The 26998-nt window shown below is 43.9% G+C and overlaps 1 protein-coding gene across 1 annotated transcript in view; it reads right to left on the bottom strand.

The window, feature by feature from the left end:
* LOC309545584 (electroneutral sodium bicarbonate exchanger 1) overlaps positions 1–21981 on the bottom strand; it is a 414564-nt gene extending 392583 nt beyond the window's left edge. The window contains exon 1 of the mRNA XM_082244814.1: positions 21748–21981. Within this exon, the coding sequence (XP_082100940.1) occupies positions 21748–21792 (45 nt within the window). The 5' untranslated portion in view covers positions 21793–21981. The remainder of the gene's footprint in view (positions 1–21747) is intronic.
* Between the last annotated feature and the right edge of the window lie 5017 nt (positions 21982–26998).

Genomic DNA, 26998 nt, shown 5'->3' with positions numbered 1-26998 from the left:
GAATTCTGGATCCACTGGAATGGCAGGAGTATAGTGTAGCACTGGGGCGCTGGCCTTACAGACAGGCAGGCAGGAAAGCAGGAGTACAAGTAAGAGACATTTACAATCTCCCCCCCCCCCCCCTTTTTTTTTTTTTTCTCTTTTTACTTTTTTCCCCCTTCAGGACATCTCAAATTGGTAGTTCTAAAGAGCCTGTTAGTATGCAAAGACATCCTTCTCAAACAGTGCATCTCACTCTACCTAGGATCTCCTTAAATCCAATGGTTACAAGCTCTTCCACTAGCATTGGTAGGGAGTAGGCTTTCTCTGATGATTTGGATCCATACAGTTCCTGTACTACCACTGAGATAGTTTATTCTCTATTTTTGTGCTCCGTTCCTCATCTGGAGCTTTTGTACTTTTTTACCGTTTTATGTATTTTGCAAAATAACAAAGAATGAAAAAAAAGAAAAGACAGCACTGAGGTGCTTGGCTCACAGGAGTATCTTACAGCAGTGGGATGCCGGGCTTACAGGAACGGAGGTATGTATGAAGGACAGAGGTGCACAGGGGTCCCACGGAATGCAAGTAAGCCAGGTATAGTTGGGGTCCACAAGGATTCTAGGGCAGGCAGAATACTATTGATACTGATGGGGTAGAACACAGCTTGTCAGCATGTACACAGAAGGGAACGGCCACGACGAAGAGTTTAAGTAATAAGTCTTCTTCAGAGCTCCTGAAGGTGGAGATGGGTTGCGGCTCTCAAACTCAGGCTGGGTTCACACTAGTGTGAATGGGATGTGGGTTTCCCTGCATCCAATTCGCATGACAGGAGAGTGTGCCCGGCTCTCAATGGAGCCAGTTCACACATCTCCTTGGTGGCTGCGGAGCGGATTGCACAGGGGTTCTGTGCATCTTTGGCTCCATTTTAAGTCTGAATTCAGGCAAAAATTTGAGCCTGATTTGTCCCTGAAATGGAAAAAAGGGACACACCTAACCCCTGCTGTGAACGGCAACCGTATGAACCCAGCCTAACCCAAGCAGGAAGCTACTGGGAACTAAGGGCTGATAAGCATTTCTTGCAGCACTGAGATGGTGGGACCACAGGTCAGAGGTAGTACCGCCCAAGTTGGCAGGAGTTCAGAAACATACAGACACAGGGAATGAGTAGTAGTGCACAGAGCCACTGGAATGCTCAGAGGATAGGACAGGTGCAAGCATAGGCGTACGCACAGGGTGTGCAAGGTGTGCCTTGGCACACTCTAATCACCCCGTGTGGTGCAGATTTCCCTTGCTACCCGGGCCCCCGTGTCACCACCCCCCTTCTTTATGCTGCAGCACTGCCAACCTCCCTACTCTCCTGTTTTTCTGGCTGTTATGAGCATTTTTTTTAGAATGGAGAGCGGGGCAAGGGGCTGGTAAATATGTAACTTACCAGCCCCTTTCCTTTTTTGACCCGTACTGATCACTCACTGTGTTCATTCATAACTGAAGCTTCGTAAACACAGTTTACTATGCTTCAGTTTGTAAATAAACAGGAAGTTGCTCAGCACAGAGCACTTCCCATTCATTCACTGTCCAGTGCAGCATCTTTGTCCTCAGCCCCTTCCCCTATCTCAAAAGTGAGACATCAGGGGTCTGTTTAGACCCTTGGTATTTCACCAAAGTCTCCCAATGGTGCTCCTAAAAAAACAAACAATGTAAAAAAAAATAATTATATATATTGTAAAAAAATAATTAAAAAACATTTGTAAAATAGAACCTAAAAGCAAAATAGAAAAAAAAACTACTGACACCATCCACTGCCCTACAGACACTGTCCACTGTTCCAATGACACTGTCTTCTGCCCTACTGGCAAAGTCCACTGCATTACTAACACCAACAACTGCGCTACTGACACGTCCATGTTTTAATACATGTTAAAATGTGTATATATATATATTTATATATATATATTATATACACATACATATGTATATATAAAGAATGTACGTGTCTGCGCGCAGAGTTGTATAAAGTACTCGAAACCCATACTTGAGTAAAAGTACAAGTGCTCGATCAAAAAGTGACTTGAGTAGAAGTGGAAGTGCTCGATCAAAAATTGACTTGAGTAGAAGTACTAAAGTATTCAACATTTTTTGTACTTAAGTATTGCAAGTAGTTTTTTTTTTAATTTTGCTACTCAAGTACTGAAAGTAAAAGTACCAGTAGTTTTGGAAAAAAAATGCTACTCAAGTACTGAAAGTAAAAGTACAAGTACTGTGTTATGTAGTTATTAAAGAAAGAAGTCAAAAGTTTGAACATCATATTGTTTTTTATTATTTCAAATGCAGCTTTTATTTATACATACAGTAGCTTTTATTTTCGTATGCGCTGATAACACACGTTTTGAGCTTCATGAAACCTGCCATCTACTGTTCTGGCGGTGGTAATTTTTATAATTGTAACGAGTAACTATGCAGCACAAAAAAAAATATCGGAGTAGAAGTATTGAAATCATTGAAAAAATGTAGTGAAGTAAAAGTGGAAGTAGGAGAAAAAAATTCTACTCTAGGAAAGTACAGATACCGCCTTTCAGTACTTAAGTACAGTAGTGAAGTAGTTCTACTTAGTTACTATACATCTCTGTCTGCGCGTGTGTGTATGTATATTTGTATATGTTTGAGCTTTGGGATGCACACCCTAATGTGATAAGCTGTGCACACCTATGGGTGAAAGATACAGGCTGCAGGCAGGAACATACTGAGAGTGAATAGGGACAGGCTGGAAGACTCTTGGAACACTGGGGGTAGAAAAATCTCATTGGAAGGCAATGAGAGACGTTGCAAAGTCACTAGAACAAAGGTGAGGGTCAGAGGGAACCTCAGGGTCACCAGGAAGCTCTTAGAAAGTCAAGAACACTAGGAGTCTTGGAGGGGAATTTACCAAAACCGAAGAACCTATAACCTAGAGCAGTCATGCATAGCATCCAGTCAACTTCTATCTTTCATCTTCAAAGCTTAACTGAACAAGCTGAAGATAGAAACTGATTGGCTGCCATACACATCTGCTCCGGTTTTTATAAATTTCCCCCTTGGAGTCACTGGAAATTTTCTCAGAAAGCCAGGAACACTATGAAGCCCCGGGGGTCAATAGGACTCTTCACAGAGCCTTAAAGCCACTGGGGAGCTGGCAATAGGAACACTAGCTGTTACTCAGACAATACCCGAGGGAATATGCCCGGCTTAAACAGAGAGGGAAATGGCCTAGCTGGGCGTGTAGTTAATTGAATAAATAGCAGGTGGATAACTAGTCTCAAACACAAGTGTTTTGGAATAACCGTTACCAGCAGAATCTTTCAGGTTACCGTAATGGAACTACATGTACAAGCATGCCTGCTGGTCTTTGGGAATAGAGGTGATAGATCAGCAGCAAAGCTTGTAGCAAAAGTATATTTGTTTTAGGTCTTTATTCTCATATGTAGCTAAACTTGCACTGTACCCTTTGCTCTCACTCTACAGCCACTCCCTTGTTGTCCCCACCATACATCTCCACTGCTCAGGGTGGAGTAGGTTAGTAGTCCTGTTCTGCTACTGCTGGATAGTTCCTGAATCACATGCAGGGCCAGAAGGGTTGACTTTTAGGGTATACTTCTGTTTTTTGGAGTGCAGGAAAAAAAAAAAACCTGCTTTCTGTATCTTTACTGTGGTGTCCATCAAAATGCACCTTCCATGTGGATAAAGGTAACACAAAATGAGGATAGATTTGTATAGTTTCACTGCCTTGTACAACCATTGGAGGTAGCGAGCCAATTTTAGGAACTGATGCCTGCTGGAGGGGTGCAGCCCTGCTCTTGCCCTCTGTATATGTATAGGTCAATGATTATGTATATAATAGGAATGTATTGTACAATGCTTTTTATTGATTTTATTTTTTGTTTATTCATTCGTAAATCCATCACACTTTTCCTTGAAGAAGCCGAAATGGCGAAACATGTCAGGAATTATAAGCGTGGCGAAAGAGAATGTTACACATATTTGAGGAATGGCAACATGTGGTTGTACAAACATTTTTAGCCTAATTATGTCTGATTAAATAAATATTATTGTTTTTATGAACGTTCTTGTAATATTATTTGATTAAGCACCTAAAAGTCGTGCATCTCCTAATCTGTTTCGAATTTTTGTAACACAAAATGTATGTTAAAAAAAAAAAAGTCTAAAACCAAACCACACCACTTTAATGTAAAAATGTATCTTATATAACAACATGTGCAGTGACACCCACTTGCGAGCATTCTAAACTTGTTTCTATCACAACACAAAGATAATGGAAATAAGACCCTGTCCACACTTGGGCGTAGCGGAAATGCATGCAGAAACGCGTAACAAATGATGGGGCATTATTCCTTCCACTGACACCAAAGATGGAGCACTAATCCTCCCAATGCCATCCCCAATGATGCACAATGCCTTCAAATGACACCAAAAATGAGGCACAGTTTCTCCCCTGACATCAATGATGGGGTACCATTCCTCCCACTGACACTAATGATGGAGAACTTTTCCTTCTACAGACACCAACAATGGGGAACTATTCCTCCCACTGACACCAACAATAGGGCACAAATCTTCTCAATGATACCAACAATGGAGAACAATTCCTTCCATTGACACCAACGATGGAACACAATTTCTCCAAATGACATGAATATCTGGGTACTATTCTTCGAACTGATGCCAATATTAGGGCAGTATTCCTCCCACTGTCACCAACAATGGAACAATATTTCTCCCATTAATGACAAAAATGGGGCACTATTCCTTCCACTGACACCAAAAATGGAGAACTATTCTTTCTACAGACACCAATGGGGAAATATTTCTTCCACTGACACGAACGATGGGATACAGTTTCCCCCATTGACAACCACAATGATACACCATTCCTCCCAATTACACCAATATTGGGGCACTATTCCTCAAACTGACACCAATAAAGAGGCACTATTCCTCCCACTGACACAAACAATAGAACAATATTTCCCCCATTGACACCGATGGTACGATTTCCCTCGCTGACACAAAAGATGAAGAACTATTCTTTCTACAAACACCAACAATTGGGAAATATTCCTCCTACTGACACCAACAATGGAAACCAATTAGAATTGATTGGGTTATGGTGCTGCTCTAAACTAATAGTAGGTATCCCTGCAACTTTTCTATAGTTAATCCATACTGTGAATGTGCATATACTTCTTAACAAAAGAATGATCTGTGTGTATTTCAAATAATAAACCCAAGAATCCTTACTAGTAAAAAAGTGACCTTGGGCTCCAAGGTGCTATACATACAAAATATTGGTGTTGGACTATATAAACTAAAGTGACTATGCGCTAAATATTTGTTAATGGTTGTGGCAGAGCGTTGCCCCGCCAGGGTCTAGAAAGCGATCGTGACCCAGAATTCTCAACCAGGCAGTTTGAGGGACTCCAGGGAGCTTGTAACATGAAGAGGAAACTAGCTTTTCAGTTTCCTCTGGGTTTTTAAAAAATTCCAGTTTGGGACCTGGAGCCTGGAGATTTCTAAGTGATCCAGATGGGATGAAATCTCCAATCCTGGGTCTGGCTATTCAGTATAGCCAGCAAACTAATTTTTCAGGTGTGTGCTGGGCTTTTAATAATGACCTGACCATGGTTCTGGGCTCCACCCCGGCAGACAGGAGGTCTGGCCTAGGAGTCAGGAGGGCTCCATGTGGGAGTCAGTGCAGCACAAGGCTGCTATCCGTGTGCACCCTGTTGGGTGAGCGAAGTTTGAAGGGAGACAGACAAGGGCCTGGAGTTTGAGGCCACAGCAGCAGCGCTGCAAGTACAAGCCAGGAGGGCTGAATGATCCTCTCTTTTGCTGAGGACTGAAATGCTGAAACCCCTGCGAGGGAAACCCTGCTATTTTTTTCTGCTTGATGAACTCTCTTTTAATAAACATGGGCGAGGAAAGCCCTTAAAAGAAAGAAAAAAGCAAGTGGCAGTGTCCTTTAAACGCTCTACACTTGATGCGGGTCTCACATGGTCTTAAAAATTAAAATAGCAGTATTCTGAGATCCCACCTCTAGAGGGAGTACTCTAGGAATTCCTAAATCCACAGTGCAAATATGCAGTATAAATATAAAAAGGAGTATGAAAATAATTGATGTGTATAAAAATATTGCACACAAAAAATATATATAATAAAAATTCATCAATGATAAGTGACAAAGTACTCTTAGGATTCCATCAACCGTAAGGAACAAGTGCCTCAAAAATTAATTCTTGTGTTCACAATAAACAATCAGTCCCAAAGTGACAATAGTAGAATCTCAATTAGTATAATTAGAAATGATAGTAGTTCTCCTAGGTTGACAATGTAAAGGTGCTCTTCAAGGGATATTCAGGGTTTCCCAGTGCTCAAAAAGTGCTCCCCCGATGGTCCCGCACTCACCAAAAAGCAGTCCCCTCAAGGGGGTCTCAGGCCTTTCAACAATATGGTGGTGTCCGGATCTCTTGCTCAGGGTCTGCATGTAAAGACAATGGAAAGACAATACCAATAGCCCATAGCGTACCAGTAAAATATAATTTAACATAACATATACACTTAGTATACAGACAGCGGAATTCAGTATCTGTGTTCCACAGCCCGTAACCGGAAGTTGCTGGAAGGCACGAAATGACGCTCAAAGCTCCGCCCTATGTGTTTCATCAGAATGACGTCATCAGGAGTGGCCTTTTAAATTTTTTATTTTTTACTTTTATTGCTGTGACAAGGAATGTAAACATCCCTTGTGACAGTAATTGGCAGTGACAGGTACTCTTTAAGGAGGGATTTGGGGTCTATTTGACCCCAAATCCCTCCTCTGCACTTAAGAGCATTCAAAACCCCAAGTTTGGCTGTTTTAAATACTGTAATTTTTTTTTAAATCTGGTGCCTTTAAGGCTCCAGTAACCGGAAGTGATGTCATTACATAGTTTTCGGGTCACTACATCGGAGACCATATCAGAGTCATTTCCAGGCTTTGTTCAGGTCTTTGGCCAGCTGGCAGACATGCTGGCTGGTCGCTCGGGCCTCCTGGTGGGACAGGAGACCCGGGCGGAGAGGAAGAAGGCAGCAGGAGGGGGAACGTGCTGCTTGGAATAACGACGAATAGCTGCATTGGTTGTTATTACAAGAAAGTTGACCATCTTCTCTACAAATTGGTACCTGGATACAGGCATCACTCTGGTACAACCACTTGAAACAATAATCGGTCATATCAGTAAGTTTGTGACTAATACCGTTACTTCAAAAAAAGTTTATATCGGCCCCATTGATAATCGGTTGATCCCTACTACTTATCCGTTTAGCAGCATATACACTCATTCCAGCTTGATAAAATACTCCATGACCTTTTATCATTTTTAAGCAGAGTTCCAGTCCCCAAATACTTTTTTTTTTTCCTCCTCCGTACTTGTTTAAACATATCTAGCAACATATAGAACATGTCCTATGTGTAGTCCCTGTACTTTGTGTTAAAATATTTGAACACTAACCAGATCTCAGAAGCAGGCAGGTTCCAAATCAATCATCTGTGGGCATCTGAAGCCCTCCTCTCCTAATTTCAGGGATTCGGTGCAGCTGGCTACCCAGCATGCACCTCCCAATCTCGCGCCTGCACACTGAGTGGCTTTCTCTCTTCCCAACAGGTTGCCAATAATGGCTGTGTCAGCATCGCTATAGCAACCTGTCAATCATGACATCTCAATCCTCCCGTTAGTGTAATTTCCGGTCTGGAAATAACGCGAGATTTCGTCACTAAGGCTCCTTTCACATGTCAGCGTATGATCGCGGGCAGAACCGCCCGCGATCCGGAGATTTATTGCAAATCGCGGGACGCCTAGCGTTGCCCGTTGATTTGCAATAGCCCCCCAAACGCCGAGCGATGTTGCCGTGATTTACGCCCGCCGAATCGCGGCAACATCGCGCAAACAAAATCGCGGGACGCAATACGCTCCAGAAAAGTACAAGAGCTTCTTTGGAGCGTATTGCGTCCCGTGATTTTGTGATACGCTGACATGTGAACGGAGCCTTAGCGATTCCAAAGGCCTCCTGAGATACATGATGCCGCTATCCCAGGAGCCCTTGCAAATCGCCTAGTGACGTAATCGCCTAGGCGGCCGCAGCCAGAAGTGCTGCAAAAGAAAAGTTAATAAAGGCTTGTACAAAAAAATAGTTGCCATTTATTACAGCATTCAGGATAGGCATGAGAGCATAGGGACCTTCAAAAATCGGGTGGAATTCCGCTTTAATTTGTGGCTCTCCATGTATCCTGTCTATCACAGCGTGGGATATCTTTTTCTCCACAACTTTACCCTGTGGAAGAATTAAAAACCCTGCTACAAAATGCATTGGGTGCTTCGGTCTTCTAGACAAATATTGTTGTTGACAGATATATGCGGGATACGGTCATTGAAACTTGTTTGTATACAGCGGGTAAAATAAGTATTGAACATGTGACCATTTTTCTAGGTAAATAGGTTTATAAAAGGTGCCATTGACATGAAATTCTCACCACGTCGGTAACAACCCATACATACAAAGAAACCAAAAGAGAAGTTCAGAAATTAAGTTATGTAATGAATTGGAATGACTCAGGGAAAAAGTATTGAACACGTGAACTGAAATTTATTTAATACTTGGTACAAAATCCTTTGTTGGGAATGACGGCTTCAAGACGCCTCCTGTATGGAGAAACTAGTCGCATGCATTGCTCAGGTGTGATTTGGGCCTCTTCTATGAACTCTGACCTTTAGTTCTTTCCATTGGTTTATCGGATTCAAGTCAGGTGATTGGCTGGGCCAATCTAACAGCTTTATTTTTTTTTTCCTTGAAACCAATTGAGAGTTTCCTTGGCTTAGTGTTTGGGATCATTGTCTTGCTGAAATGTCCACTCTCGTTTCATCTTCATCATCCTGGTAGATGGCAGCAGATTTTTTTTCAAGAATGTCTTGGTACATTTTTCCATTCATCCTTCCTTCAAAACCTATTTACCCACTTATACATACTTATCAAATACCTGGAAATAAAACCCACAAGGGGAAGGGACTGGGGGAATTAAATGGGACTATTCGATACCAAGCACCAGAAATGAAAAAACAAAAAATAGAAAAGATGTGTAGGATAACCACAAAGATATACACTAAAATTGCAATATTTATTTAAATTGATAAGTAAAAATCCACCTGAGACATAGGTGACCAGTATGGGTATAAATTTCACCTAAACAAATCATTGGTTAAAAATACAACATGCCACAAAGTACTGGTCATGGTACAATAATACATGGACTGTACACTGTTGTTGACCGCATGGAACCCCAACTGCATGGAACCTTTTCTGGTGCTTGGTATCGAATAGTCCCAATCCAATTCCCTCTAATCCCTTCCCCTTGTGGGATTTATTTCCATGAAACTAGGGATAGATACCTAGACAAAGTTCGGGTTAAGGAACATTGTATGCTTATCAAACACCTATTTTACCCGCTGTATGTAACTATCAGCCGCTAAATGCTTACTGATTGTTTGTATATAAATAAAGCTTTGGGTGTTTTACATACAGATACTATCCACTTTTGCCAGATACTATCCACTTTTGCCAATTATAGACTGAAAATACAGAGGGAATTGTTCTATACTGTATTCAGTGGAGGGAATACCAGCGAATGTTCTACCAGCCAACATCCACTATTGCAGCTGGGAGCGTGTTTGAAATCCCAGTTTACCAGCTGCTATTTATAAAAAGCGCTGATAGACAAGTGGTTAAAGGGTGTGGATGAGGTTCAGGAGTGCAGTATCTTCGATATGAAGCCCTGATCAAGAACAAGGACGACGTGACCTCAAACTAGCAGGAGGAAAGTTCAAAACTAAAGCTGGATACACACTATACAATTTTCTACAGTTTATTTTCCTTTAGATTTACCAAAACCATATAATATGAGGTCAAACCTAAAAGCTTTCAATTTTAATGCAATCAGGCAGGCCCCTGCACTACATAGTTAAATGGTAAATCTAAAGGAAATCAAACAACAAAAGTTGTATAGTGTGTATCCTGGCTTAACCTTAAAAAGTTTTTTTTTTTTTTTTTTAACCCGAAGGGAGTACCGTATTTTTCAGACCATAAGGCGCACCGGATTATAAGGCGCAGTATCAGTTAACAGTAAATTTTCAAACTATTTTCATATATAAGGCGCACCGGATTGATTATAAGGCGCACTTTTTTTGTGCAACGTTGATCTGCACGGGGTTTACTGGCAGGTGCTCAATTTGCAAACATTTTTCACGGATCGGCGTAGCCTTTAAACACTGCCTAAAAAGAATCAAAACACTAAAGAACACCTTCGAACTCTTCATCCTCCGTATCGGAGTTCATCAATCAATGTGAAACAGAAATTGTTTCGAGATCCCTTCAATACTCAAGGTTCATATATAAGGCGCACCGGATTATAAGGCACACTGCTGGTTTTTGATCAAATTTTAGGATTTTCAGTGCGCCTTATAGTCCGAAAAATACGGTAGTTGATGCTTTGACTAGACATCTAAAAGAAGTAGTAAGTCAGTCAACAGTAAGGCTCCATGTACACGGGACGTTGTTAAAAGTCCCTTTGAATGCTGGAATTTTTAGGACGTTTGAAACGTCCATTGTGTCGCGTTTGCACCCGCGTTTAGCGGGCGTTTGCATTTAGAACCGTTCCTAGAGGTCAAAAAATTATTCCCCTTTAAAATGGAAAAACGCGAACGCTAAACGCGGGTCATCGCGTTTTTGCGTTTGAAACACTGGGAAACACACGTTCGAATGCAAATAATTGCTTTCCAAAAAAACGTCCCTGAACTCAACTGCCTGCAAATGATTGTAAACGACACTGTGTACATGGACAGATAAGATAACATGTAGGTGCGTTCAGGGGCTTCTGAAAAAAAACGCCCAACTGCTCCTAAACGGCCATTTACAACGTCCCGTGTACACGGAGCCTAAGAGAAGCATAGATCCTTACTCAAACAGAAAGGTTAAAAAAAAAAGAACAAAAAATAAAACAAATATAGATAAATAAAACAACTAAGGGCTCTTTCACACGGGCGGTCCGATCAGATCCGCCTGTCAGTTTTTTAGGTGGATCTGATCGGATGCCCCATTCAGCCCTATGGCGCAGCGGATGTCAGCGGTGACATGTCTGCTGACACCCGCTGCCATCCACATCCGATCCTGTCCGTGAAATCCGGACGGATGGAAACCCTATTTTCCATCCGTCCTGGGGATCGGAACGGATGGGATCGGATGAGAGCGGACAGGCGGTCCGCTCTCATCCGATCCCCCATAGAGCGCAGCGGGGGCTGTGACACCTCCCTCTCCGCACTGCAAGCAGAGACGGAGCTGTCATCCGCCGGCTCAGCGGGGATCGCGGATCGATCCCCACTGAGCAGCACGGATCCGCTTACGGACCATGTGAAAGAGCCCAAACTGATTAAAAAAAAAAAAAAAACGCAAACTTAAATGGCCACTTCTTTTTTTTTTCTGCTGTCACGATTCTATGTTTTTACATTTCTAGTGCTGAATAAAAATGGTATGCCAGCTGCATCCAGTTGAGTCTTTAAAACCGAATTTATTGAATCAGTAAAGTGACATCTGCCATGAACTAACATCCACTAATTTAATGACGCATCAAAAACAAACCAGATCTAGATAGACCGGTACTCCAGCACGCCTTTCTGTCTCCTTTCTTTATTTCTAATACCTTGTCTTCCCTACTGACAGTTGCTCTAAAACGCCACAGGCTCTGTATAAAATTGATGGAGACACATCCGACATAAATAAACATTGCGATAATCAGTGTACATATAATAATCTGAAACAGGTGAGTGTGTATATCAACACTCTATAAAATTGCATAAAGTGCGAGTGAAAAAAATAAATTGAATATACAATAAATAGAAATAATACTATTGCTTGACAGATCTCAGCGTTTGACAGGCGAAATGCATTGAGATCTGGTTGCTGTTTAAAGTTTATGTCAAACCATGGACGTCATATCCGGTACCTCCGTGGAACGCACGCCAGCTGGCGGATCGGAGCGAGGGGTGAGACCTTACTGGTGTCGAGGATTGAGGGGTGAAGTAGAGGCGATTCGAGCTGGTGTCGGTCTAGGCACTTTTTATGTAGATTACCTAGAGATGTTTTATAGGGGATATTTTTAATAAACTGTTTTGTACGCTCACCTTGTTTTTTTGCCTTTATTTTGTATGCTATCTGAGAGGAGGTTATGCATTAAGGCGAATAGCGTTTGCTGTGGAAGAATCTCTGGATATTCTGGTGTTCCTATCCATACAAAGCACAGTGGTCCCTGGGACCTGGGGGCTCTGGTGAGCGCACTATTTTTGTCTTTCACGCGGTGGAGCACTTGATTTAACCACTTGCCGACCGCCCCACGTAGATTTACTGCGGCAGGGCGGCTCGGCTGTGCATAATAAACGTACATGTACACGCGGTCTCAGCTGTGTCTAACCAGTCCGCGGGAGGAGCCGGCTTGATCGCCGCCGGCCTCCCGTTATCTTTGGGGAAACGGACAGGAGAGCCACCTGCCTATGTAAACAAAGCAGACAGCTCTCCTGTCACACAGGCACAGTGAGATATTGTGTCTCAGCTAAGCTGAAACGCCAACCTCTGTGTGCCTGTCACAGAGTCCTCCCCCCCGCAGTCAGAAAGCACAATTAGGCTCACACTTAACCCCTTGATCACCCCCAGTATTAACCCCTTCCCTGCCAGTGTCATTTATACAGTAACAGTGCATATTATTTAGCACTGATTACTGTATTAAAGGTTACTGGTCCCCAAAAAGTGTCACTTAGTGTCAGATTTGTCCGCCGCAATGTCGCAGTCCCACTAAAAATCGCTGATCGCTGCCATTACTAATAAAACAATAAAAAAAGTCCACAAATCTATCCCATAGCTTGTAAAAGCTATAACATTTGTGCAAACCAATTAATAAACGCTTTTTGGGATTTTTTTTACCAACAATATGTAGCAGAATACAAATTGCCCTAAACTGATTAAAAAGAAATTAGATTTTTTTAAATTTTTTTATTGGGAATGTTTTATAGCAGAAAGTAATTTTTCCAAAATTGTCGCTCTATTTGGTTTATAGCGTAAAATCTAAAAACCGTAGAGCTGATCAAATACCACCAAAAGAAAGCTCTATTTGTGGAAAAAAAGGACATCAATTGTATTTGGGTAGAGCGTTACACGACCTTGCAATTGTTAGTTAACCCCCCTGGCGGTATTCCCGAGTGTGGCTCGGGGTTAACTTTCAATACCAAAACCGGTAACCCTGAGCCACACTCGGGAATACCCCAGAATGTTACTCACCTTTCCTGAGATCCCCCACCGTCCTCCCTGCCATCCTCACACTCGCTCCCCGCTCTGTACTCAGCCGATGCCGGCACCTGCCTTCCGGTTCCCTTCCCTGCGAGCGTTGCGACGCAGGGGGGTGGAACCAGCGGCAAATTCAAAAGTGTAAATACACAAATGACATGATACAAAGCTGTGATCCTAACGGATTACACTGCATCATGCCATTTCACCACAGGATTGCACCTGGTGACTTTTCCAGTGCCCTGCCTGTGCTTTTCCAGTGCTTTGTGCCTGAAAGATTTTTAACCACAATGGCGTCCAAAAAGCGTTCTTTTTGCGCAAAAGCGCTTTTAGACGAACTGGAAAACAGCGACAGCGAAACGGAGTTACTTGAAGAACTGAGCGATAGCGATTTGTGGGAAAATTCGTTATCAGGTACGGAAAGTGACAACAGCAACGATTCTGATGTCTCTTCCTGGCACATAGCTTGTGGAATTTGGGAAGTATATCAAATGATTCTTCAGAATTTCCAACGGAGCAATGTGCCAGAAAGAGACATTAGAATCGTTGCTGTCGTCACTTTCCGTACCTGATGACGAATTTTCCCACGAATCGCTATCGCTCAGTTCAAGTAACTCCGGGAGGACGGCGGGGGAATTGCAGGGGAAGGTGAGTTTTAAAATGTAAAACAACAGATTTCCATGCGAAAGAATGTACCGCTTTTAGCACAGAAATTTGGACATAATCAGACCGCCAGGGAGGTTAAAGTTATGCCCCATACACACGTGCAGATTATCTGCAGACTTTTGTCTGCAGACTTACCAAAACCATATAATATGAGGTCAAATCTAAACACTTTCAATTTGTATGCAATCCGGCAGGCCCTTGCACTACATAGAAAAGGTAAGTCTGCAGACAAAAGTCTGCAGATAATCTGCACGTGTGTATGGGGCATAACACAAAGCCAAATTGCAAAAAATGGGCTGGTCATTAATAGGGATGCACCGATCCGACTTTTTTGGTCCCGATCCCGATCTCTTGTTTTGTTAAATCGCCGATCCCGTGTCCGATCCGGAAGTACTGTTTTGTGAGCTTATAACAAAATAATACTTCTGGATCGGTATCGGCAGATACCTTATAACATTGTGCATTCAAAATCTAAAATGTCATGGGTTTAGTCTTTAAGAGGTTAAACTTCCCTCCTCCGGCAGACGGAACGAAAAGATACATTGTAATCATTGTGTTTACTTAAAGAGGAAGTAAACCCTCCTCTGCAAGTTGTACCTATAGGCAAGCCTATGATAAGGCTTACCTATAGGTACTATAAATATCTCCTAAACTTGCACCGTTTAGGAGATATTTACCTTACCTGCAGTCAGTGACGTCACTGGCGCATGCGCTCTGAAGGAACGACCGCTCGTGCCGTTCCTTCAGAGCCCCGTGCTGTGACCGTCAGCTCCCGCACGCATGCGCGGGAGTGACGTCACCGCTGCTCCGGCCAATCAGATGGCCGGATGCCGCGATCCCGGAAGATGGGCGACATGTCCAGGTAATAGAGGTAATAGGCATAGAGGTAAGCGGGCAGCATGGTGGGGGCTCGTTCTAAGGTAAGTATTTCATAATGAGCTAGTATGCGATGCATACTAGCTCATTATGTGTTTCTCTTGCAGGGTGAGAAAAAAAATGTGAGTTTACAACCTCTTTAACCACTTAAGCCCCGGAAGATTTTACCCCCTTCCTGACCAGGGGGTATTTTGCGATTCGGCACTGCGTGACTTTAAACGGACAACTGCGCGGTCGTGCGATGCTGTACCTAAACGAATTTGACGTCCTTTTTTTCCCACAAACAGAGCTTTCTTTTGGTGGTATTTGATCACCTGTGTGATTTTTTCATCATGCGCTATAAACAAAAAAAGAGCGTCAATTTTGCAAAAATAATATTTTTCACATTTTTTTTATATGAAATTCCCCAAAAAAAAAAAAATGTAAAAATCTAAATTTTTTAACATTTTCGGCCAATTTGTTTTATGCTACATATGTTTGGTAAAAAAAAAAAAATTGCAAAACGCGTATTTTGATTGGTTTGCGCAAAAGTTATCGTGTTTACTAACAAAGGGAAAGATTTTTGTCATTTTTGTTGTTTTTTATTTAACGCGTAATGGCGGCGATCTGCGATTTTTTTTGCGGTACTGCGACATTGCGGCGGACAGATCGGACCCTTGACTGACATTTTTGACACTTTTGGGGTTACCAGTGACATTTCTACAGTAATCAGTGCTATACATATGCACTGTTACTGTAAAAATACACTGGTAGTGAAGGGGTTAACTTTATTTGAGAGGGAGGGGCTGTGTGTGTCCCTAGGGGCGTGATTCTAACTGTGATTGGCTGTGGCTTGAGCTGTAGGAACAATGATCAACGGTCCTACATAGTAGAACCGTATGATCAGTGTTTCTACACAGGGGAGAATGACAGGCGGCTTGTTTACATCAGCCGCCTGCCTTTCTCCCTCTCCCCCGACGATCGCCGAGTGACATTGGGTCTGCCGGTCACACGCGCGGGGGGGGTCTATGACCGCGCGGGAGCGCGCCTCCGGCGGCGCGCGGGAGCTCCCCAGAGCCTCACAGGCTAGCGACGTAGACCTACGTCGCTCTGCCTGTGAGGGGCTGACTGCCGCAGTAAATATGCTGTGAGCAGTCGGCAAGCGGTTAATTGGGGGAGTTGAAAGGCATTTGCAGGAGTCTCTTTTTTTTTTTCTTTGACAGCTGTTCTCTGCTCCCTCACAAGATTATAAAGAGCAAAACCAAATCGGCCCGTGGATCTGTTAATTTTACCGATCCCCCGATCCAGCTATTTTGCCCATATCGGGGCCGATATCCGATCCGAATATCGGATCGGTGCATCCCTAGTCATTAAGGGGGAAAAACGTTCCGGAGCTGAAGTGGTTAAGGAAGAAAAGCACATTTATTTTATACTGGTTGTGGTCACAGTGATTGGAGAGCATCACAGATAACTGGCACTTTATTTTGCAGTGTCACTTTCATATATTTCTTCAAGCAATATTATTATTTCTTTTTACTGTAGATTTAATGTATTTTTTCACTCGCACTTTATGTAATTTATAGTGTTGATATATACACTCACCCGTTTCAGATTATTATATGTACACTGAGTACACGTTGTGATATAACAGCGCCTTACTTTACTAGATATCGTATTGTTTAAAGTGTGGTTCACATTTAACACAGATAGGGTTGGCGCCTTCAATGGGTATATAAAATAAAGAAACATCGCAGTCATCTCCCAACCCGAGCAAACATTTACATTCTAGGATCTTCAAAGGCCGATCACGGCCCCGCAAGTCTTCCTATCGCTTTTATTTCTTACCATATAGATGAAAGCTGCCACCTGATTGGTTACTCTAGACAACAGACTCTTCCTGTGGTGTTTCTCGGCAAGCCATTGTCATTGGCTACATATCAATTGAAGATGGAAACTCCAAAAACTCACAACGGGTGACAACGCATAGCAACCACTTAGAATTCAGCTTGCAGCGATCGGACCGCGGTGATCTGAAAAGGAACTGGCTGTGCTTTGTTGCTATGGCTCGGTCTTCAATTCCTCATTAGATAAGCCTATGTATAGAATAAGGTATCTGAAAAGCTTCTCCATTAGCAGGATTCTGACATGTAAACAAACATGGGAGATGGGAAATGTTGTCTACTGACACAACGCCTCTCTCGTCCTCAATCAGTGGAATAGAAATAATCTCCTCCTGCATTAGGCAGCACCATTATATAGGAGATCTCAGCTCCCGTAGCACAATGCTCTTCAATGACCTCCACACAAGGTGACATTACAGGCGAAGAGCGAGCGGTGAAGCACACAGCCTGCCATGTATAGAAAATCATGCCTCCAGCTCAACTGTCACACAATTGTTTTCAAAGTGACTCAAAGCATCGCAGGGATGGAAATCATATGCTGCTCCTTCAGGGGAACCAGGTGGGCTGAGTGACTGCACAGATCTAAAGTGTACAACGCCGGCACTAAGGCTCGCCATACGCGTCACAATCTCACCAGATTACATTTCCAACAATACGAGGACCTAACAGTGGCCACACACACTTCCATTTTTATCCAATCGATGTACAATTCCTACCGATTGTTTTTAATCAGTGCTTTAAGTGGCCCAAAAGACGTGCCGGTACTCTATTATAGCCTATACATTTTTTCGCCCCCCACCCCACAATAGGGTCCCCACAGAGCACCCCCCCCTGGCCTGGGCTGGGACTGCAGAGCAGGGGGACTCACTGGTGGTGACTGGTATGGCTCTGGAGTGGGAAATATTCTTTGGGGGGGGGGGGCAATTGAGGGCGCAGATGTCCAAAAAGGCGCACGGAGAGGTGGCGGTACGCTCAAGAGCCATATTTGGAAGTGGCGGTACTGAGTACCAGTGCATACCGGCCCACTTAAAGCACTGTTTTTAATTTAAGATTGGATTTGTTTAAACTGAGTTAACTCGGTTGTATCCACAAAATAAAAAAAATAAAAAAAACATTCAGGACAATGGCATAATGAGCTAGTATGCATCGCATACTAGCACATTATAAAATACTTACCTTAGAACGAAGCCCCGACACAGTCACCCGGACACCGCAGAGGGAGCTACCATGTTCCCTCGGTGTCTCTTCCGGGTTCGGCGGCTCCAGCGCTGCAAGTGGCCAGAGCCGCGATAACGTTCATTTTCCGGCAAGATACGCCGGACCTTCAGAGCGCATGCGCCGCTGGTGTCAGCAGCTGCATGCAGGGGGAATATCTCCTAAACCGTGCAGGTTTAGGGGATATTCATTTTATTATAGGCTTACCTGTAGGTAAAAGTTAAAAAGCGGAGTATACTACCACTTTAATCAAGCAGGACAGAAAATGATTGATCCTGTTGGATCAATCAGTAGCATTTGAGATGCTTTGTTAATAAATTCAATCGCATTTCGATCAATCAGATTATGGGATTACAAGGTAAAAAGGGATATGATCAATAATTTACTACCACATCTTCCAACTAGCGATCAAGATCCTCTTCCCTGTGTTGCATATTGATTACGTTTTTGACTATCGATTGATTATTCCTATCAGGAGAGATCGATCGGTAAAGAGATTGAACATTTATCGAGGTGCGTATGGCCACCATAAGGCTGGCCATAAACGGCACAATCTTTAGATTTATGCTGGCCATGCACTAGCCAAAAAATCGTTCGAAAATCTAAAGTTTGGTCAATGCGTTCATTTTTCGTCCAGTTAATTGGCACAAATAGAAAATCGGTTTTAAGTGCTGAAAAATCGAAGGAACAGATTGGAAAATTCTGCCGAACGAACGATAAATTGAAAGGTTAATGTGTTTCTTGCCCGAACTGTTTGCATTAGGTATATGTGACAAAATAAATGAAAAACGGATAAATTTATGTCCATTGAACGATTTATCATTCAAAATTTGGTCATTGCATGATGGCACGATCGTCTGCTCTCATGGCCAAGTGTTTGTTTTTCTAAAATGAGTTCAAACTATTTTTGTATAGTGTATGGCCAGCATTACCAAGATTATGAGGATACACCTGAGCAATCCAGTCTTTTATTATCAAATCAGGCCGACCCTTGTACTACACAGCTGATGGTAGATCCAAAGGAGATTGTACAATCAGAGTTTATAGTGTATGGTCAGCTGATGGTGGCCATATACACTTTGATAAACAATCAATTTTCCAGTTAATTCAATCTCTACTCATAGGAATAATCAATTGATAGTCAATTAATGTGTGATTAGATCAAAACAATCCAATCAGCAAATAATCATCTTGATTTAGACTCAATATAAGTATGTGTGGCCGCGGTTTCCAACCTGGGGTCCGGTGCTCTCCTCTTCACCAATTCAGGTCCGAATTTTTACCTGAAATCGCACAGGACCTTTTTGGAATTCGCACTGCGGCTGCCCCGGACATGTGTGAACCGGCACAATTGAGAGCTGGTCACACTCGCATGTCATGCGAATTGGATACGGTGAAAACCGCAGCCAATTCGCACATATGTGAACCCAGCCTGAATCAGATTTGATCAAGTTGAGTAGATCGGCTAGGGCAGATCGATAACTTATGATCTTATCTTTCAAATATTGATTTGCCTGTGTGTGTCATATCAGTCAAATGGGTTGTTGACTATATTTGGGTTATTACTATCGAGAGTGATTGATCAGAAAATGTATGATTTATTGAAGCCACCATAGCTAATTTCTTTAATCAATCTGTATCCAATCAGGCAGGCCCTTGCTCATTTGTGGTAGATCTAAAAGATTGTACAATTAGACTGTAACGTGAATGGTGAGATTCCAATCAATCTCACCTTGAAGCAATTAGAATAGTGAGAGATGATTGTCTGCTGAGGGATATTGCCCAATAACACTGAACTGAGCCTGAAAAGCTGCAATGTTTATCTTCGGCACGTTGAGTACCATCTGCTACCCTCACCGGTGTGAGACAGCGGCGGTACGCAGTGACAGCTTGGGCAAGAATGACTTGCAGAGTGGGGCACCAAACCTAATCCGTGGAACGCCATCTCTGAGACTGATGTCATTGTAAGTGGGGCCACAAACTGCAATGATCGCTTCCTGCAGATCTGAGCTATATTTATACTGGGAAGTCCATTGCAATGCACAGCTCTTCTGTCTCTGCACTGCAGTAACTTACTGATACCTTCTATAGACTGTCACATCTACAGACACCCATCCACACATAACCTGTGTGGGCTCAGAGATAGACAGGTACACCTGGAGCAAGATGGCAGAGCTGATCCCCCTGTCATTGTATGACAGATACCCCAACCCCCCATAGAAGGCGGAAGATTACTGGGCACAGCAGATCTCCCTGCCATCACAGGTAACCAGGCACCACCATAAGAAGCAGAAGATGCCTTCTGATCACTGGCAGAGCAGATCTCCTCTTATCATATGACAAGTACCCGGGCACCACCATAGCAGGCAGAAGATGCCCTCTGATCCCTGGCACAGCAGATCTCCTGCAATTACAGGTTCCCGGTCCTCCATAGCAGAGAGAAGAAGCCTTGTGATCACTAGATCTCCTGCCATCATATCACAGGTACTCGGGCACCTCAATGGTAGGCACAAGTTCCCTGGCATAGCAGATATTCTTGCTATCATATGACACATACTTCAGCTACTCCACATGATGCCCTCTGATCCCTGACACAGCAGATCCCTTGCCATCAAAGATACCCCAGGACCCCTATAGCAAGCAGAAGATGCCCTTTGTCATCCCAGGTCTCCGGGCACTTCCACAGAAGACACTTGATCCCCTGCCTTCATATGACAGGTATTCGGGCACATCCAGGGCAAGCAGAATATCCCTGGAACAGCAGATCCCTCTGCCATCACATGACAGGTACCCCATAGCAAGCAGAAGATGCCCCCATTTCCTGGCACATCAAATCACCTGCCATCACATGACAGGTACCCCATAGCAGGCAGAAGATGCCCCCAATCCCTGGCACATCAAATCACCTGCCATCACATGACAGATACCCCATAGCAGGCAGAAGATGCCCCCAATCCCTGACACATCAAATCCCCTGTCATCACATCACAGGTACCCCATAGCAGGCAGAAGATGCCCCCAATCCCTGGCACATCAAATCACCTGCCATCACATGACAGATACCCCATAGCAGGCAGAAGATGCCCCCAATCCCTGACACATCAAATCCCCTGTCATCACATCACAGGTACCCCATAGCAGGCAGATGCCCCTAATCCCTGGCACAACAGATCCCTCTGCCATATCATGCATGACCGATATCCCATAGCAAGCCGAAGATGCCCCCATTTCCTTGCACAACAGATCCCCTGCCATCACATGACAGGTACCCCATTGCAAGCAGAAGATGCTCCCAATCCCTGGAACATTAGATCCCCTGCCATCCCAGGTGCCTGGGCACCACCATCGCAGGCAGATGATGCCCTCTGATTACTAGATCTCACCATCATATGACAGGTACCCAGGCACCTCCATAAGCACACAGAATATCCTTAGCACAGCAGATCTCCCTTGCAGCATAGGACAGGTACCCCATAGCAGGCAGAAGATGCCCCCTGATCCCTGGCACATCAGATCCCCTGCCATCCCTGGTGCCCGGGCACCACCATCGCAGGCAGATGATGCCCTCTGAATACTAGATCTCTCACCATCATATGACAGGTACCTCCATCAGCACACAGAATATCCCTAGCACAGCAGATCTCCCTGGCATCACATGACAGGTACCCCATAGCAGGCAGAAGATGCACCCTGATCCCCTGCCATCCCCATAGGTTACCTGGTAGCTGAGGGCACACTCCGGCTCGGTGCTCCCCGCAGGCATGTCTGATGTGCTGGGATGGATCTCCTTAGTCGTCCTGCGGAATGGATGGCGGAGATGTGATCGCTCCCATGGAATAGGATGAGACTGCTCCCCGGTAGTGCGGGGGGAGGGGGGGTGTCATTCAATGGAGGGGCCCCCACCCGTAGAGGCCAGCATGGGGAGGTCTTGCCAAGGACGGGGTGTGCGGAGGGGGAGAGAAAGGAGAATGAGATCCCAGGCAGAGGAAAGACAGGGGGCGTGACACAGGGAGAGGCCACACCCTCCTCCCACTATACACCGCACCCCCGACTCCCTATAGATGTGTCACCTGCATGGGACCAGCACACATTCTACCCCCATCCAATCAATTTACAACCGATCCATATCAGATTCAATCAAAGCAGGACAGGAAAATGATCAGTCAGCTGCTCCTGAATACAATCCATCAGATCACATGGTGGTAACCGGTAATCTACCATCCTAACTACAATCCTATCATCCCTGTCTAACACAACCCTGTGCAGACTTCCCTGGAATGCTTCAATCTATTTCATTGCCCTTTGTTGTTGGAAGTTCACATATTTTGCCATTTCTTTGTGGCATTAAGATCAAATAGGTTGTAAACCAAAAATCGATTGTTGCTATCAGAAGAGATCAACTAGAAAGAAAATCAATCATTGATGAAATAAGACAAAAACATTAATAAATAAATCAGGAACATTTCCTTTATGGGTTTTATATTCATTTAATTAAACCTTAAAGTGACATTAACCCAGATAGAAATTAATTAAGCTGCAAGATTGAAAATGACTTGCTAAGCTATTGCTAGACTTGTCAGACTTCACAAGTTTGTTGTACAATTGCAGCAAGTCTGCATTGCATGGCTCCAGATCATAGGTGTGCGCAATCCATTGAATTAACCACTTCGGGACCAGAAGATTTTCCCCCTAATGACCAGGAAACTTTTTGCGATTTGGCACTGCGTTACTTTAACGGACAATTGCTCGGTTCTGCGACGCTGTACTCAAAATTGATGTTCTTTTTTTCCCACAAATAGAGATTTATTTTGGTGGTATTTATTCACCTGTGCGATTTATATTTTTTGCGCTATAAACAAAAAAAAAAAAAAACGACAATTCAGAAAAAAAAAAAATGTTTAAATTTCTGCTACATAACACCCCCCCCCCCCAAAAAAATAAATACATTGAAAAATCTAAATTTTTCATCCTTTTAGACCCCATTCACTCTGCCGCGACCAGAAAGTCGCCTCATAAGGGGCGACTTGTTAGCGCAACTTTCAGCACGACTTCAGCGCGACTTTGCGCGAATTCAGCGCGACTTGTATGATAGACGATTTTGTATTTGGCCAATCAGAATATGATGGTTCTGGGTCATGCTCAATCACACAAAAAAAGTTCTTAAAAATTGTCGTTTTTGATAGAGAGCCAATTATTGAAAAAATTATTGGAAAAAAAAGAATAAGATTTCTTTGGATTTAGTGTCTGGGGGGTCTAAAAAGTGTACCTGTGAAGTTTTAGCTCTGTAGCATGTCCAGAACCAGAAAAAAAGATCATTTTTCTTAGAATTTTTAGTGGCGCAGGGATGGGGCTCCGCTCCACCTGGGCGTTTTTGTTGCAGGCGTTTATCTGGCTTTTTTTCAGCGTCTTTGGAGGCAGGAATTACTTTTTTTGGATTTAGTGTCTGGGGGGTCTAAAAAGTGTACCTGTGAAGTTTCAGCTCTGTAGCATGTCCAGAACCAGAAAAAAAAGATCATTTTTCTTAGAATTTTTGGTAGCACAGGGATGAGGCTCCGCTCTACCTGGGTGTTTTTGTTGCAGGCGTTTTATCAGGCATTTTTTGGGCGTCTTTGGAGGCAGGCATGACATCTGAACTTCTGTGTAGGGGTATATACACACGCACATATATGTATATATACACATACACACATATAGGTGTGAAATTATTTGCAGGCATAGGGTCATAGGGTTCCACTCTTATCACACCTGTATGTGTGTGTGTGTGTGTGTGTGTATATATATATATATATATATATATATATAAACATTGCTTTTGTTATGTCAAGCGACTTGGGGCGACTTGAGGGCTCACAAGTCGCGGCAGTGTGAATGGACTCTTAGGCCAGTTTGTATTCTGCTACATATTTTTGGTAAAAAAAATCCCAATAAGCGTATATTGATTGGTTTGCGCAAAAGTTATCGCGTCTACAAACTAGGGGAAAGATTTATGTCATTTTTTATTTATTTTTTACTAGTAATAGCAGCTATCAGCGATTTATAGCGGGACTGCAACATTGCAGCGGACAGATCGGACCCCTAACTGACATTTCTGACACTTCTGGGGGTTCCGGTGACATTACTACAGTAATTAGTTCTAAAAATATGCACTGTTACTGTACTAATGATACTGGCAGGGAAGAGTTAACCCAGGGGCGATCAAAGGGTTAAGTGTGAGCCTAGGCCTAGGAGGTGTTTTCTAACTTTGGGGGATTGGCTTGTGAAATCCATACAGAGACCTGTGTTCCTAAATAGTATTGATTCCTGTGAGAACAACACAGCAGACTGCCGTTCTCTTTTCACGGGGAGCGATCGAGGGTGCCGGCAGCAATCGCACGTGGATCAGCTTCCCTGCTGGCGAGTGGGCATGTGCACTACCAGGATCACTCCTGCGGACCATCATACAGGTATGGCGATTCGCGGGAACCTGCCGCTGTATAACTGCGGCGGCTGGTTGGCAAGTGGTTAAGGTGTGCCCCTTATAACTCAAACACACATGTCTTTCTCTGCAGCCCCATGAATAAATAGTAAGCGCTTTGTGGTGAGCCGCTTCCTGTTCATTGACAAATTGAGGCATAGTAAACACCGTTTACTATGCCTCAGTTATGATTGAACACAGTGAGTGAGTGTGTTCATTTAGACAAGAAAGGGGTAGATAAACTACATATTGATTAGCCCCTTCCCCCACTCTCTATCCTGAAACATCCCAGCAGCAGCCAGAGGGAGAGGAGAGGAGGAAAACCAGCAGCACTGCAGTGGGGGGGGGGGGGGCGGAACACAGGGGAAGCCCGGGCAAAAGGCGGAATTAGCATCACACAGTGATTAGTGTAATTAGGGTGTGCCCAGGCACAGATGGCATAGCCCCTGCTCACGGCCTGTGCTCCAGATCCACTTTCTTTGCAAACATTTTGCAAGTCTGCTGCAAGTTCTGGTTCAGTTATGTTGTGCAATAGTCATCCCACCACAGGGGTCACTGTGACCTGCAGAGCTCTTGCTGTAGACTCACCACTGCAGTTTTGCTCTTGCTAAAAACTTGCCACGCAAATTTACTACAAATTGGAAAAGTAAACTAGAACTTGTGATTCAAGTGCTTCGCCAGAGTAAAAATTGCCAGTAAAAATGTGCAGCAAGTTAAAAAGACTTTCATACTTAGGCTCCGTTCACATGTAGGCGTTTTGGGGCGTTTTTGGGGCGTTTTTCTGCTCTATGATCAGCTCTCAAAACGCCCAACAAGACAAATCCTATTCATTTCAATGGCCCCTGTTCACATCTGAGCGTTTTGACGCTGTATACAAAACGCCCAACGCTCAAAAAAGTACATGAGCTTCTTTTTGGGCAGATTACAGGCGTTTTCCATTGAACTCTATTCAATCTAAAAACGCCTGCACAAAAATCGCGGTAAAAATCGCGGTAAAATCGCGGTAAAAAAACACCGCAAAAATCGCGGTAAAATCGCGGTAAAAAACGCGCGAAAAACGCTACGCTCAGGTGTGAATGTAGCCTTAGGGTTGCCACCTCATCCCTTTAAACCAGGACACATATTAATTACACAGGTTCTGAGCCTAATATAATGCACATAAGTCACTAAGTGAGCTTAATTACCACCTTAGGGCTCTTTCACACGGGCGGTCCGATCAGATCCGCCTGTCAGTTTTTTAGGCGGATCTGATCGGATCCTCCATGCAGCTCTATGGGGCAGCGGGTGTCAGCGGAGGTCACCTCCGCTGACACCCGCTGCCATCCGCATCCGATCCTGTGCTGAAATCTGGACGGATGGAAACCCTATTTTTCCATCCGTTCAGTAATCGGAGCGGAGCGGATCTGATGAGAGCGGACAAGCGGTCCGCTCTCCTCCGATCCCCCATAGAGGGCAGCGGGTGCTGAGACACCTCCCTCTCCGCAAGCGGAGACGGAGCTGTCATCCGCCCGGCTCAGCGGGGATCGCGGATCGATCCCCGCTGAGCAACACGGATCCGCCTGCGGAGGCGGACCGTGTGAAAGAAGCCTTAATCAGCCACAGAACCTGTGTAATTAATGTGTCCTGGTTTAAAGGGATGAGGTGGCAACCCTATTCATACTTGATATTTCAAAACGATTGATGTGAAAAAAAAAAAAAACAATTGAGTTTTGTGGGACTATAAATTACAAAATAACAACATAATTCATATTCAACCAATACCAATTCTCCGTACTTAGGGCCAGTCCACACCATATGCAGTCCAGTGCTTTTTTTTTTCCTGCATCAAAAACACATGGAAAGTAGGTTTTATGGTTTCCAATGGCATAGTTCACACCAATGCTTGCAGTTCCAGGGTGTTCCAGTTCCAGAAAAAAAGTAGAACATGCTGCATTTTTACTGGACTGTACTGCAACGCTGTAAAGCGTATTAAAAATGCACTGGAACGCACCAGAATGCACTTAAATGCACCAAAGACACACTGGAACACACAAGTCCATATTTTAGGTTAAGAAAAAAAGGGGGGGGAGGCACTGGACTTCATCCGTAACGCACCAAAATTGCACTGGAAGGCATCATAAGCGTGTCAAAAACGTGTATGCAGAAAAGCATCTGGAACGCATCCGAACTGCGTTTCAATGGTGTGAACTGACCCTTAGTCTTTGACATATGTGGCAGGGCAGCAGGTGTGTCTTAAAGTGGAGCTAAGGCCCGCGAATACCTGCCCAGCAATAGTCCAAAATCTACAAGGTCCCTTGCCGGCGCCGACATCTTCTGCTCAGCATATCCTGGGTGCCAGGCTTCAGCCACCTTGATATGGTGTATACGTACACAGGCAGATTGCCAGAAATGTAAACTGAGCATGGTGGTTCCCTCACTTGAAGGGTCCTTTGGGGCTAGAACCATTGGGTTCCACTCCAGCAACAAGGCAGAATGTGGAAATTATTAACTGGTAGCATTCCGGCTGGGTATTGGG

Source organism: Pelophylax lessonae, assembly GCF_965119305.1.
Source record: "Pelophylax lessonae genome assembly, chromosome: 2".
In the NCBI taxonomy this organism is placed as follows: Eukaryota; Metazoa; Chordata; class Amphibia; order Anura; family Ranidae; genus Pelophylax; species Pelophylax lessonae.
The sequence above is the reverse complement of the archived record's forward strand: the minus strand, read 5'-3'. Positions and strand labels throughout refer to the sequence as shown.